We start from the raw sequence: 14,539 nt of genomic DNA, 5'->3' as shown, positions 1-14,539 counted from the left end.
ATGATGAGCAAGAGACATTCTAGGGTTGGTAGAAGATCAAAATCTGAAGATGCAAGTAGCAGCTTAGTTTTATTATATCTGTGGTCCGTTTTAATCTGCTTCCGCAACGTCATATTTCTATTGACATGTAAAGAAAACTATTTATATATGAAAAAGACTGGCATTGGTTATTTGATATGCTATGTGGCTTATTATATTGTTTATGTTAAACAATGCCGGTGTCAATTAAGCCCAGTTTCGAGACGTGACAATTTGTTTACATTCCTCATCTATAAACCTAAATCACCATCACCGTTAATTTATTGTTATATTAATAGAATAAAAATAAATGTCTAAAAAAATGTATTTTAGGATTTTAAAATTATGTAAAGCTACTATTCTATTTTTCTATCATTAAAATTTACTCATGTGATTGAAACTATTGGTGTGTCGATCATACGATTTTTTTTTCTCGCAATTTTAGCCTGAAATCATTTGTTATGAATATTTTATGAGTTAAATGATAAAATTAGCAACTATTTTTATTTCTCCCACTTCCCACAAAAACTGCACGCAAGCACGTCTAATCAATTCAACAATTCCAATTTTAATATCCAATTCTAATTTTAATATCGAACAGTTGACAGTCTTGGGACTCATTCCTATGTACTAACAGCACCACGTACGCATTGTACGTGTAATATTATATATAAATATATATTTTGTGTGTATATAATATAAATTTATTTTTTTTCAAGTACTTGATTTTATTTAATTACTCTATTGGATACTCAGAATATGTAATAAAATATTGGATCTTCGAGTTGTCAAAATAAATTTGGTCATTATTGACATTTTTATGAAAGATGCATTTGGATAATTTATTCATGTCATTCAATTTTTTTTTTTAAAAAAAATGACCCCAACTAATCATGAAATTTTAAGTACTTACTTTGACTAACAAAGTATGGCACTTGAGTTTTCAGATACTTGATTAGTATCTTCAAATACTAACCATGAAATTTTTTTAAATACTTAGTTAGAACCAGTGTTCTAAAAAGCGTAAAAAAGCGTCGCTTAAGCATGAAGCGTGAGCAAAAAGCTTCACTTTGGACAAAAGCGGTCAACCCCTTGGTTGACCATATTAAGCGCAAAAAAAACGTGAAAAAACTCGAAAAAAGAGTGAAAAAGCTCGAAAAAAACGTGAAAAAATATAATTTTTTAAAAATAATATTTAATTTAAATTTTATTTTTATTTAATATTTTTTAACTTTTGAATTTTATTTTAAATGATAAATATTTAATAATACATATTTTTTAAAAAATTATTTAAATACATCAAAATTAAATTTGTTTCGTACATTTCCTTTCTTTGCGACTAAGAGATGAAATCTTATATAACGCAAACATTTTACCCTAGATAATTTGTAATTTTGAGACTTACGTTTTTTATAACTTGAAAATTTATGTATTTATTCTTAAAATCTTTAAGTTTATATGTTATTTATTCTATAATATAATTAAAATTATAAAAAAAATGAAAAAAACATTTTCACGCTTAAGCTTGTTCTAAACTCGCTTAAGCTTGTAAAGCTTGAAGCTTGACCGTGACGCTTCGTCACGCTTCACGCTTTTTAGAACCTTGGTTAGAACTATGAAATACCTAATATGAGTTTCCATATATTTGATTTGGTATCTTGGATACTCAAAATATGTAATAAAATTGGATTTTCGAGTTGTATTAATGAAACAACAAGAGTACGTACATAAATTATTTGCACCAAATTTATAAGTATTATAAATGAATACTATAATGATTATCAATAAGTATTATAAATTAATAAAAATAAGTGTAATAGTTCATTTATAATACTTATTGGTAATGAAATCACAAAATGATACTTGTAAGTAAGAAATTCATAATACTAATTAGTAATTATCCATTATGGTAATAGTATTTTTTTCATAGTTTTAATAAAAATAATAGTATTATTTCATAATACTTATTGTTTTTGCATTCAAAAAAAAATACTTATTGTTATTGGTATTAATGAAATGACCATTGACTACCAATAAGTACAATATCAAATTAATTACTATACTAAGTTGTTTCATTAATACCAATAAGAACTATGAATTAATACTATTAACGATAATTCATGATTACCAATGAGTATTGTCAATGAATATCAGAGTATAGTATTGATTAAAAAAAAAAATATCAAAGTATAGTACTTAATTTAATATCATATCGTATTTATTAGTATTTCGCCATTAGAACTGGGCTGGGCTTTTGAAAATAAAGTTAGAGGGCTCATTGGAGTCGGCCGAAGAGGAACATAAAGGCCGGTGGAAAAAAAGCTTGAACCCTACTTCTCATCTGAGTCTTGGACGGCAATGGAAACATTACGCCATTCCGACTCCACGTCCCCACGCCGCAACCGCAACCGCAGCCGCAGAAAGAAATCAGGCGCCGCAGAAGTACCCAAAGAAAAAGCCGACTCCTCGATAAGTTTGTTTGTGAAATGTTTATTGGGATTTATCTCTTTGTTGTGTTATGGCTATGCCCTTTGTCTTGTGCATATAGTCGGGGCGGGATTTGACTTCTATGTTGAATTGGGAATGATCTTTTTCCCATTCCTTTTATTGGCAAAGAAATTAACGATTGATTGTATGAAAAAAAAAAGAACATTGGCTTTGGTTGGTTGGGGTCGAAACGTGGCCATCGGTTTTGAAAATGGGAGGATTTGCTGCTGGATTCTTCTTGGTTCTTGGGACATGCAGGTGACGAATGGAAATATTTGACAGTTACTGTAGCTGTGCTAGTATCATGGGAATTCATCTTCAATTGCATTGATTCCGGGGTGGTAGAATTTGTATCGTATTCAATATTAAAACCATGGGCTTCGAAGAGTACGAAGAATTTGTTGATAAGCTTGTGTATTGTTTTTATGATTCAATTTATTAGAAGGGTTGTGGTCTCTATATTTAAGCAAATTGAGGTTGTGAATAACATTGAGACTATGAAAAAGGAGAAAAAATTATTAGATGACAGAAAAGAAATTTTGGATAAAAAAGAAAAACAGTTACAAGAGGATCGTGCCAACTTGGAAAAAGATTTGATAGGTAAACCATCAATTTTCATTAAAAACATAATCTGTTTCAATTTACGTTAATGTTTTGATATTGATATGCAGAGTTAGAAAATACGAAGCGATTTTTGCAAAGTCGACATGCTCAGTTAAGAGGTCAACTACGGAAATTGACTGTTGAAAATGATCTCCTAACATTTGAAATACGAGAATCGACTCAACAGAGGAATATGCCAAGAGATGAACTGAATCCTCTTATGAGTCTGCACTGTGAGAAACACTAACTCAAAACTTTTATGAAATTGTAGTTTTATTGCGTAATTTGGTTTGTTTTGGAAGCTATCTAGTTGCGTTGTATTGCTGTACTGCTTTGAATTTTTCGATCTCATCTTCCAAATGTGAACCATGAGTTTCTCAAGAAATCAAAAGAGTTGTGAAAATGTATTGTAGCGTCTAGAATTTCATAATTTGGATTGCATGCCTAATTTCGTTTTAATATTTATAATTTAATTACCGGGATTTAGTTGTTTTAAAGTCCTTTACAATTTTAGGAGGGTTGGGTTGAAAGGTGTGGACAAGGGTTGACTTGGTCTGATTTCAATTCTTAGATGTGATGAGCTTGTCGGTTTAATTTGGGAGCAATTCGATTAAGTTTTAGATAGGTCAAGGGCGATTTAAGCTAAAGTGGTTGTGCAGATTTTCGTTGAAGCGTAGTTGCTGCCCAGAAATTTGTGTTGTTCGGGCCGCTCATTTTGGCATGGGAGGTTATGGGCGGATCCTTGTAATAGTTTAGGGTGGATAGAAGGTGTCGGTTCAAGCCGAAGCTAATTCGGTTAAGGTAAGGTTGAGTTATGGGTTTTTCGGTTGGATCGCTTGAGGTAAGTCGTGTTTGAGGAAAAAGGGAGTCATGGTTGGATGGTTTATCCTAGGGACAACCACTTAATCATCATTCTTTCTTGTTTTAAAACATGTTTTCATCCCCTAAAGTTGTATATTCGAGTGTGTTGCTCTCATCTTTTGTGTGAGTACATTGCATGTGTCATTCTTTATAGTTCCAAGTCTCATTTCTTTTTATCTTCAAGACTTTTCCGAGAAAGTTTCAAGGTATTATAAGGACTAGTATTTTAAGTATCGTGCTTGTATTTTTAAACATTCGCTATTTCATGGTTTATACTTGTCGGATCTTTAGATTCACAAACTTTGCTTGTTGCAGGTGAGGATATCAAAGGTAGCAAGGGGCAAGATATCCAAGGCAGATGACACTGGTGAGGATATCAAAGGTAGCAAGGTGAGGATATCAAAGGTAGCAAGGGGCAAGATATCCAAGGCAGATGACACTGGTGAGGATATCAAAGGTAGCAAGGGGCAAGATATCCAAGGCAGATGACACTGGATGCACAGACTCTTGACCGTGACTTTTTTTTTTGCACTTGAGTATTTGAAATAATGAACTAGCAAACTATGTTTATTTTCAGAGTTTGATGGCAGGATGTGTTTTCCCTGCGACTGGTTTTATTTGGAATGTAAACTAATTAACTGTTAAACTTTGAATGTTTGTGATCCCGAACCTCTTTCATTGGGTTCCTGTTCGTTTTTCGTTTTGAATTTTTTGTCTTGTTGTTGGTTACATCTTTATTGTGTTGATTGGGACAAATGAATTTTTAATAATTATTGGTAGGTAATGCCGAAATTTTTTAGAATCCGCATTTTTTTTATTTAAGTTTTATTTAAAGTAGAGGTGATATCTCTTAGGGACGTAATCGAGTCGGGCTGATCAAACTCTTGAATGTTTGGAATTAACTCATTTATAATCGAGTCGAACTAAAGCTTTATTTAGTCATGACTCATGAGCACATCAAACTTTTATCAAGTATAAATGAACTTAATAAATTATAAATTTAAATATCCATCAAAACTAAATTTATATTTAGAGAAAAATATAATATTCTTATTATAAATTGTAATTTTGTTCTAACGATAGATTTTTTTTATATTTTGTAAATTTTATAAATAAAATATCAAAACTATTATTTTTAATTGAAAAGTTGACTTATGAGCCTATTACATATCGAACATGTTCATAAGCTAATAAACTCACTATTGTAAATTTGAAATTGATTTGGTTAAAAAAAAGCTTAAAAAGGTTTCTCAAACACTACTTGAATGATGGTCAAACATTTTAGGAGGGAAGGTCAATTTCCTCGAACAATAATTAAAATGAAGATACAATGATCATATGTAGGATAAAACAAAATCCATAGTTGAATCACCTCATTTACGGGTCAATACACGTTGCACCAAGAGTATTTCTCTCAGTTTTCCGGTACATGAAGTCCTCATTTTTCATAGAAGTTAGACGTCAAAGAACTAACATTTGACATACTAAAACAAAATCAGGGACATCCTCTACAATTTGACATATTTCTTGTGATGGTACATACAACTAATCGGCTTGCTCGACTGAAAAATCGGTTTCCTCTGGTTTGGGTAATTTTGGCAAATCCACATTTTTAATCTTCTGAACTCCTCTCCTTGTATTGGCTGCATAACAGACGGAACCGTTCTCCGTCTTCAGCTTCTTCTTACGTCATCTTGTCCAACCTAAGCGCCTCCAAACGAGCAAGATCCATAGCCATCTTACTCCTCTTAGTATACCGTCTCCATGCGGCTTGTACGAAGCAGGCTACCCATGACCGCCAATGGTGGGAGTAGAACCGGAACGTGTGCTGCAGCTTCTTGCTGTGCAGCCGTCTAAACTGATTCGCGACAAACTTAAGATCTTCGGCTCGTATTGCGAATGTTTCAACCTCAACAAGGGCCCGCACTGTCCTGGTTGAAGAAGGCGAGTTTAGAGCTGATTTTGGGAGCAAGGCCCATGCAAGAAGCTCCTCTCCGCAGAAATCTCCAGGTCTTAAAGAAACCAGTTCGGCCCCCATTTGTAGTCGAGCTCTCGAGCCTACCTCGGAAAATGAAGAGCATCTCGGTCACGGGATCACCCTCCCCTCAGTGCTCAAGGAAGAGACCAGGCGCTCGCATATTACATCGAGCAGTTGATCATCCATTGGCGACAAAAAAGGAACTTGACATGTGGTTCATTAAGATTAGAGCGCCAGTTTTTGAATCTAGATGGCAAGAGAGTAAGAATAATAATACTCGTTGGACAAGGTCCAAGCATAGGTGGCATTGAATATCACAACCAAAATAGATTCTTCATCTACTCCTCGAGTTGCAAGCCACTTGTACTGAACAAAACGACTCACACATTTCCTCAAGTCTTCCGGTAGTTGCCGATGCCTCATCCATTCCTCCGTGTCTCTTCGTTTCAGTCTCCATTCTTCAAGCCTCAAGGTTAAAGACTGGGAGGTATGTCTACATAACGAAACAGATTTATGTGAATTGGGTTTCACATGAGATATAAAGATTTGAAGTTGGAATACGACCTGAATTTTCTCATTTACCTGCATATTTCCAATTAGATGCGCGAACAGAATGAGACCCAATATGGCAATGAGTATGGAAAACGACGTCTCCCAATAAACGTGCTTGTTGACAGATTCTGTCCGTATGAACTGAGTAAAAATAATCAAGAATTACAGCAACAAAATTTGAAAGCAGTCATTGGGATCACTGGTCTAATAAACGATATCTTAAAATATTAAAGATGGCCGGGAAAAGGCACCTTAGGTTTTGCAATCCCCACCGCAAGCAGTAGAAATACTTTTGGACAAAACTTGATGAAACAACTTGCTTTTTGACAGCATTTTCGAATATTCCAAAATTGAAATAGCTGCTTTCTTCAGGATTGCAAGTTTTAAAAACATTTGTCCCATCGATCCAAACGTTTCGCTTTCGCTGTTCATTATCACCAGCATCACAGTTCAGATATTCAAGAAAGTATTTTGTAGGGCTGTCTTCTTTCTTGCATATTGATTTCCAGCAAGACAAGTATCGATCAACTGATAAAACATACCATGCTGCGCCCAATACCTATAACAAAGACAATGTTGAAACAAACATTAACTATGGCGAAATAACGGTGTAACTAAAATTGCAAGTTTTGAGACTTAGCATACATGGCTAGCTAGCATGTAGAGTAGCAAATCGTAGGCTGCCCTTGCCCAAGCAGTTTTAGTGATGATTCCCGTTGCTTTAAGAATTTGGGAACTTAAGTGGGAAAATGACATATAACCTTGGAATATATTGTAGAAGGACAATCAATGCAAGGGCATTGTTGTTATGATTAGTTCGACTGCTCCTTGTTGCTGATATAATGAACCATATAACAATCTACATATATAAAAGTTAAAGTGTGCTAATTTCAAAAAGTGAACAATAGAGGAAACATAAGGTCGGGAACATATTTAAAAGAGAATATCATACACATGAATTATAGTACCTGAGGTAGAGGAAGTGTTGCCACTAGATCAATAAAGAAGTCTGTATCTAACTATCTAAGGGTTATTTTCTTGGGATCCATAACAAGCTCGCCTCTACCAAACACACGTGAACTAGGAGCCACGTACGCCGTCCTAAACTTAAGCACCACATGCAACAGATAAAAAAGATCGGAAATTGTCCAGAAACATGTAACAACGATTCGCAGATTTAAATCTGTCTTAACACAGAATTCTGGCTGCCTAGGGAGGTAAAATTACAAAGGGTCAAAGAATAGGGCCAACAAGCAAGAAACTATGAAAACCCTGTTCCAGTTCAGCACAATCTCGCTCCCGGGGTCAAATATATGCTTGTGCCATGGTTCATGATCCACAGGAACTACCTTAAGATCACCAAACTTAAGGGGATTATTAATCTTGCTTTCACTGCCAGAATTTAATGAAAAGTTATATGCTGAGAACGATTTTTTGGATCGTGAAGAGTTGGTGTTTTGTCCCCATGACATGAATTTCATCCGATGCTTCTCATCAGTGTAAAACCCGAGAATCCAGAAAAATCTGCAGAAATCACCAAAACAATTTTTCTAGTGACATCCCAGACAAAATCTTACTAAACCACTATCGTGTTCATCCTACTTCAACTGAAGTCTGGAGATTAAAGAGCACTGAGAGCAGTGTTGACCATAAAATTTTAGATCAAGCATACAAGGTTACATCCCAGAAGTTTAAATATAAAAATCATATAAGTTCATTGTAGATATCCTACATCCAGTGCTTACATATGATTTTTTTTCTATTCATTTTCTCAGCAAACACAAACGAAATATCCCATCCCACGATGACTATTTTGATGCGAAAATACTAAGACCATGTTGGACTAATGATCAGCATCTATAAAAATGAAAAGATTTGAAGTTAGAAAATCAAGAAAAATTACTATGCTTCATCCAGTTAACTCGAACAAAGTCACATATATATTTGCACGAATATGATCTGCCTTAGACTCAACTCAAGAGCCCATTACTTGGGCACTTCCCGCATTCCACCAAATCCCCCCTCTTCTCTTGAAACGAAGGAACACGATAACAAAAAAAACCCACATGTGAAAAACAACTGACATACCTTACTTGCTTCTCGTTCTTGAAATCCATCTCGAAAGAAGTAAATCTTGAAATGGAAAAAAAATCATAAAAGTCGCAAATGCTGACCCATTATTCAGAATCAAAGGAAGAAAACATGCTCGATTATTCCTGTGAGTTGTGATGATTTTCTTGACCGATTAGGGAAAAAGGTTGATAATTTTAGTTGGAAATTAGACAGCATGTGTGTGGGGGTGATGTAGGATAGATAGATCCATGGAATTAGGAAATGGAATGTTAGCGCAGATTCAGTACTTTGGGCTAAGTATGAAATGAGTCAACAATAATTGACTGGCCTTGAGTTAATTAAATCGTATGCAAGTCTCGTCTCTCATTTAATACAAAGGGCCCCATTGTAATAATTCCATCTCAAAATGGATGAGTCAACAATATATATATTTTATTATGTATTTTCCTGAAATAATAATAATAATAATAATTATTATATATATATTTTATTATGTATTTTCCTGAAATAATAATAATAATAATAATAATAATAATAATAACAATAATAATAATAATGAATGAATGCAAGAAATTTAAGTTTTATATCAATTTATGTTTAATTTAATTCAAAATTATTTCATCCCACACAATTTAAGCTACAACTTGATAGCTTTCGTATAACTTTATTAACATTTTCTTGAATTTATTTATATGTACCAAAAATGTGGCTCCCTTTTAATGCGCCGACGTTGCTAGTCCTTCACGCCGCTTGTTTTTTTAAAAAATACATCAATAATGATGAAGCGCAGAATTAATTGTGAACTTGGAAGAACATAGACATGTCGTGATATTATTTAAGAAAGACCTGTGTGTTCAAGATTCAAAAGAAAACAAACATTGATGTCCTCAGTAGAAAAGAAAACATATGACGAATCGCGTGGCTATTTTTATATACAATTAAAAAAAAATATACAGAGAAATTAAAATTTTATTAAGAAGTTATTCTTGACCGATTAATGTGAATTCTAAGATGATATGTTGCTCTATGAATCTGTAATGTTATGTACAAAGCTGCATTTCCCTCTACCTCTAGTTCAAGCTAGATTTCTGTGCTGATGCGGCAGCTGAAAGGCCCTGAAGCATTTTGATGACTTCAAATGTATCATCTAGATAATATTTCGCCATGCTCGGTTTCTGGCCAACGGTGCAGGCGAATACTTCTGCTGCAGCAGGCAATACTCGGTTGGCAACCGAGCTTGCTATAAACTCGAACATGTCCTCATCGGATCTGTCATCGCCTATTCACAGAACAAAATCTGCCGGCTGCCCTTTGATCTGCATCATTTCTATTGCATTCTTGACCACCATGCCTTTGCTCACGCCCTGCAAGACGTCGTTTTTCTCAGCAAAAAATTCTGAAGATGCAAATGCAAATGCCTGATCCATACCTGTGGTTTCACCTCAACTATTTGCTGGCCACGTTTCACGACCACAGGATCATTGGCGAGCACGCTCTCCAAGTGATCAAGAAGTTCTTTCGCTTGCCACGAGCCAAAATCGGGATCTGCTTCTTGATGGTGCCAAACTAAGGCACTCTCCTTCATCTCAATCCAAGAGCCATCTGTAGCTTCTGTGTAATGTTCCATTACTGGCAAGGCAATCTTTCTCCAATCCGAGTCAACTGCTAATCCGCAAGATTCCCAACCAGAAACTTTAGTCCACCTAGTTGAAAACAAAGATACAAATTGAGCAATGAAATACAGAAACAAGCCCATAATCATATCAAAATTTACCTTACCTTGTGAAATAACCATGTTCTGCGGATAGCCCAAGCCGCTCACAATGTGAGAACCACTTTCCCAATGAATCCTTCCCTCTGCCACTAACGATAAACACCGTATTTTTTGGGTCACTGCATAAACCGTTCAAGACCGATACAACTTCAGGGCTTGGGGTTTTGTCGACTCTATCTTGTGGCATCACAGTACCGTCATAGTCGAGAAGTATAAGCATGTTCTCTGAGTTGTTATATGCAGCAACGATATGTTCCACGGAAAGTTTCCTGAAATTCGGACCCAATGCAACAACTCTCGAATTCAAACCGAATCCAATCCCCCAACACCTCTTGTTATAATGCTCAGCACAGGCCCTCTCAAGATCCTTATCGAAACTCCTAGCCCAATATGCAATGTCATGCGACAAAATGTACTTGTAATGCTTCTCGTGGCGCAACTCTTTCTCAGAGTCAGCCATCTTGATCCCTGAAACCATGGCCTCAGTCACGCTATTAATATCCCAAGGATTCACCCTGATTGCACCGCTGAGGGATGGAGAACATCCGATGAATTCTGAAACTATAGTAACACTCTTCCTAGGTGTGCCAGAATCTTGTAGTCTTAAAGCCTTGTCTAACTCAGGGCTGCCTTGTCTAGATACAGTGTACTCATATGGCACCAGATTCATTCCATCTCTAACGGCATTAACCACAACACATTCTGATATGGCGTAATATGCGACTTTTTCTTGAGTAGACACAGGCCCATTGAGACAGACAATCGGCTCATACCCCGGTTTACCATGTTTTCTATTAACCTCCGTTGCAACTTTCATGATCTCATTCTGAACTTGTTGAATATCCTCACCTCGACTCCTCGGTGCATTCATGATCTGAACTAAGACCACACGTCCCCTATAAACCGGATTCTCATCCAAAACCAGCCCCAAAGCCATAAACTTCAAACTTATCCCCTTGAACATGTCCATATCATCCACACCTAACAACACAATTTTCCCATCATATTTTTCCTTCAATTCCTCTACTTTATGCGCGGTGTCTCGTAACGCCATGAGATGTTTAATTTGACCCATGTGAATCCCAATGGGGAGAATCTTAATATTAATACTTCTACCGAAGTAATCCAGTCCAATATAACCCCGCTTGGATTGGTAGTCCAATCCAAACATCCTACTGCAACAAGACAAGAAATGCCTAGCATAATCAAAAGTATGGAATCCAATGAGATCACAATTCAAAAGAGCCCTCAAAATCTCCTCTCTCACCGGTAAAGTTCGATACATTTCCGACGAAGGAAAAGGAATGTGAAGGAAAAATCCAAGTTTTACCCGATGGTACCTCTTTCTCAAGAACGTAGGAAAAACCATGAGATGATAATCATGCACCCAAACATAATCCTCATCTGGATTAATCACTTCCATGACTTTGTCAGCAAAAATCTTGTTGGCTGATACATAAGCTCGCCACCATGATTTATCAAACCCAATCCCGTGATTCGATGCCAAAGGCAACATATAATGAAACAAAGGCCACAAGTAATGCTTACAAAAACCATGATAAAACTTGTTAACCAAATCTGCAGACAAAAAAGTAGGCACACATTTGAACTTATCGAACAAGAACTGAGACACCTCTTCTTGCTCTGCCAAATCAATTTCCACAGCTAGACACCCCACATACACGACCTCCACATCTGACGAAAAGCCATCCCTCAATTGCGAAGATACGGAATCTTTATCCCAATCGAAGCACCATTTTTCACCTTGAGAAGAATCTTTACGACACTTCAACGGCAGCTGGTTGGCCACAATTATTCTCCTCTTTTTATTATTAACAGGGGAGAAGGGATAAGATTCCGGGCTCTCTACATCACTCCCATTCTCAAAATCTGAAATGATCCCTGGTACAGAAATCACTTTCGGAATCCGGGTTCGATCCCCAATACCCGAATAGTCCTCTGAGTTCAAGAGATTGAAATAAGATCTCGACAACATGATGAGAAAAGCCAAAATCTTGGGATCTTCTTGAACAGAGAAAACAGGAAAATCCTCGAATGTGCTTGAAATGAAACGAGATCAAGATTAGACGATGGGGTTCTTATCATTTGTCTTTCAACGTGTGTGGGTGAGCATGTTGTACTAGAGACGGGGCAGAAACTCGAAAGCTACGAGGTTTGTGGTTCATGTGTTGCTTTTACATAGAAAGTGATGGGTTTTTGAAGATGGAGTTTCGAATTTGCGAATGAATAATATGAAAGGAAAGTTTGAAATTTAAAAAATTAGTATTTCAAAGGTGGCGAGGATAAGAACGAAGGAAGATGGATCGACTCACAAATATGGGGACTCTGATATTATATATATATATATACATGAGTAATGCTATATGTACACCTCGGTGTACACCTTGATTTATGTACATTATAAGGTGTACATCTAAGCATTTTTCTATATATTTTTCTATATATATATATACGTGATTACTTTGGTTTGGAATTTGATAGCCAAGATTGACCATTTTCACTTGGTTTCAAACTAGCTAGTCTTCTTATTTCCATATATATAACATTGGATTGTATTATTTTTTTTAAAAAAAAATGAATTGTTAATATGAATTATGAAGTATGAATATTATATATGTGCGAACGGCTTGTTTCAAAATACATGTCATAGGTTAGAGCTTCCCTCGTGTCAATGATTGTCCTATTTTGACTATAAAATAATAAAGGTTGGATAATTTAATCGAGGTTGTTTCGTATCTTACTCGCAACCGAAACACATGGTTGGGGAGATGGATTAGTACTAAAGTTTTTCAAGAATTTCGGCTTCGGCCCGTACGTTATTAATGTTCCTTGCACGTCGTATTTCGCTAATTTTGGTCATCTAAATTATTTCTCATTTAATTAAATTTCAACGTGTGTGGTGGGAAAATTCGATGCTACCTGAGTGTAGACTCAGGGTAGCATCGTGTCAGTTTTTTATTGGCCATTTTTGTGAGACCCATGTGTGGGTCCCACATGAGTGACCAATAATAAACTGACACGACACCCTGAGGGTAGTACCCTCAGGGTGGCATCGACATATCCGTGAACCCTAAACCCTTACTTCAAAGCTATCTCTCTGAACCCAGTTGTAAACTGGAAACCTACCAGGAAGTCTCTACTGTCGCGCTTTGAGTCATAAAAATCCCCAGCATGAATCTTGAACTCTATTTATCTCGGCTACCTTCCTTCTGATTCTGAGATGCCGAGAATCCGATTTGCGCTTTCCAGAGGTGGAATCTTCTAGTTCTTCCTATTTGACCCGAAACCGATCGATCTAGCCACGCATTCTTTTTGCCTCCTGTTGTTTGCACCTTAAAGATGTGCTGCTAAGGTTTGGAAGCTGTATAATATATAACTAGCGCTCATGGCACGTGCTCGATAATTTAATTATTTTTAAAAAAATACAAAAAAATTATTATTGTGAAAAAATATGAGAGTTTTGATATAAAGTAGAGAGAAGTTAAAAAATTATGTAGATAATTTACTAATAATTGATAAATGATAAAATTTTAAAAAAGAGAGAGATAAAAGTAGATAAGGATGTTAGAGAAAGTGGCTATAATTTATTCATTTAAGATATAACATAAAAAATAGTGTATAAAATTTAAGAGTAAAATAAAAAGAATTTTTGGTGTGATTTGACACACAAAAAATGGTTTAGTATAAGAGGTGGAACAATATAGATAATAACTTAATAAGCATTTATTCCTTTAAAAAAATAATAATAAATATTTATTTACCGTAACTAAAGATGCATCACAACATTTTGTGGCATTTTTACCATACAACTCTTTATTCTATTTGATTCTTATTTTTATTACATTAATATTAATATTAATTTAAACATTTCGGTAACACATTCATTCAATTCACTACGATATGATCAGCTTAACCGAAAAATAAAATATTCTCCCTACTATTCAATTAAACATGAGGTCCATGTAAAACTGCAACACCCGGAATTTTAATACGTAAATTCGCATGCATAATTAGGAGAAATTAATTTTTAAAATAAGGGTTAAATGAATTTATGTGTTATTATGTGATTTATATGCATGATTTAATTTATTTTTTTAAGCATTTAACCCATAATTAGTGATTTTTATGATTTTTAGTATTTTAAATATTTGATCGCGTAGACGGGACCGTGG

General features: G+C 35.3%; 2 protein-coding genes and 1 pseudogene across 2 annotated transcripts; 1 reads left to right on the top strand and 2 right to left on the bottom strand.

The window, feature by feature from the left end:
• Positions 1-2,352: 2,352 nt before the first annotated feature.
• Positions 2,353-4,753, top strand: LOC140883236 (uncharacterized). The gene is made up of 3 exons (XM_073289621.1): positions 2,353-3,105; positions 3,177-3,341; positions 4,285-4,753. The coding sequence occupies exons 1-3, from the start codon at positions 2,931-2,933 to the stop codon at positions 4,329-4,331; spliced, it is 387 nt and encodes a 128-aa protein (XP_073145722.1). The 5' UTR covers positions 2,353-2,930; the 3' UTR covers positions 4,332-4,753.
• Positions 4,754-5,287: 534 nt separating this feature from the next.
• On the bottom strand, positions 5,288-8,860 carry LOC140881748 (cyclic nucleotide-gated ion channel 17-like; annotated as a pseudogene).
• A 663-nt stretch (positions 8,861-9,523) lies between these two features.
• Positions 9,524-12,754, bottom strand: LOC140880878 (probable alpha,alpha-trehalose-phosphate synthase [UDP-forming] 11). The gene is made up of 3 exons (XM_073285727.1): positions 10,352-12,754; positions 10,002-10,275; positions 9,524-9,936 (listed from the first exon to the last, which is right to left on the bottom strand). Exons 1-3 carry the CDS (start codon positions 12,340-12,342, stop codon positions 9,856-9,858), a joined length of 2,346 nt encoding a protein of 781 aa, XP_073141828.1. The 5' UTR covers positions 12,343-12,754; the 3' UTR covers positions 9,524-9,855.
• Between the last annotated feature and the right edge of the window lie 1,785 nt (positions 12,755-14,539).

The sequence above is a fragment of the Henckelia pumila genome, chromosome 2 (assembly GCF_033568475.1).
Source record: "Henckelia pumila isolate YLH828 chromosome 2, ASM3356847v2, whole genome shotgun sequence".
In the NCBI taxonomy this organism is placed as follows: Eukaryota; Viridiplantae; Streptophyta; class Magnoliopsida; order Lamiales; family Gesneriaceae; genus Henckelia; species Henckelia pumila.
Note: the sequence above shows the minus strand (reverse complement) of the source record. Positions and strands in the feature narration are given on the sequence as shown.

What these genes read in the sequence shown, in the direction of transcription:
- LOC140883236 (XM_073289621.1), top strand. Translation starts at nt 2,931, where the DNA reads ATGATTCAATTTATTAGAAGGGTTGTGGTCTCTATATTTAAGCAAATT. An exon ending in CTTGGAAAAAGATTTGATAG is followed by an intron (nt 3,106 to 3,176) that starts GTAAACCATCAA and finishes ATTGATATGCAG; the next exon opens with AGTTAGAAAATACGAAGCGA. An exon ending in TCCTCTTATGAGTCTGCACT is followed by an intron (nt 3,342 to 4,284) that starts GTGAGAAACACT and finishes TGCTTGTTGCAG; the next exon opens with GTGAGGATATCAAAGGTAGC.
- LOC140880878 (XM_073285727.1), bottom strand. Translation starts at nt 12,342, where the DNA reads ATGTTGTCGAGATCTTATTTCAATCTCTTGAACTCAGAGGACTATTCG. An exon ending in GAACATGGTTATTTCACAAG is followed by an intron (nt 10,276 to 10,351) that starts GTAAGGTAAATT and finishes GTTTTCAACTAG; the next exon opens with GTGGACTAAAGTTTCTGGTT. An exon ending in TAGTTGAGGTGAAACCACAG is followed by an intron (nt 9,937 to 10,001) that starts GTATGGATCAGG and finishes GACGTCTTGCAG; the next exon opens with GGCGTGAGCAAAGGCATGGT.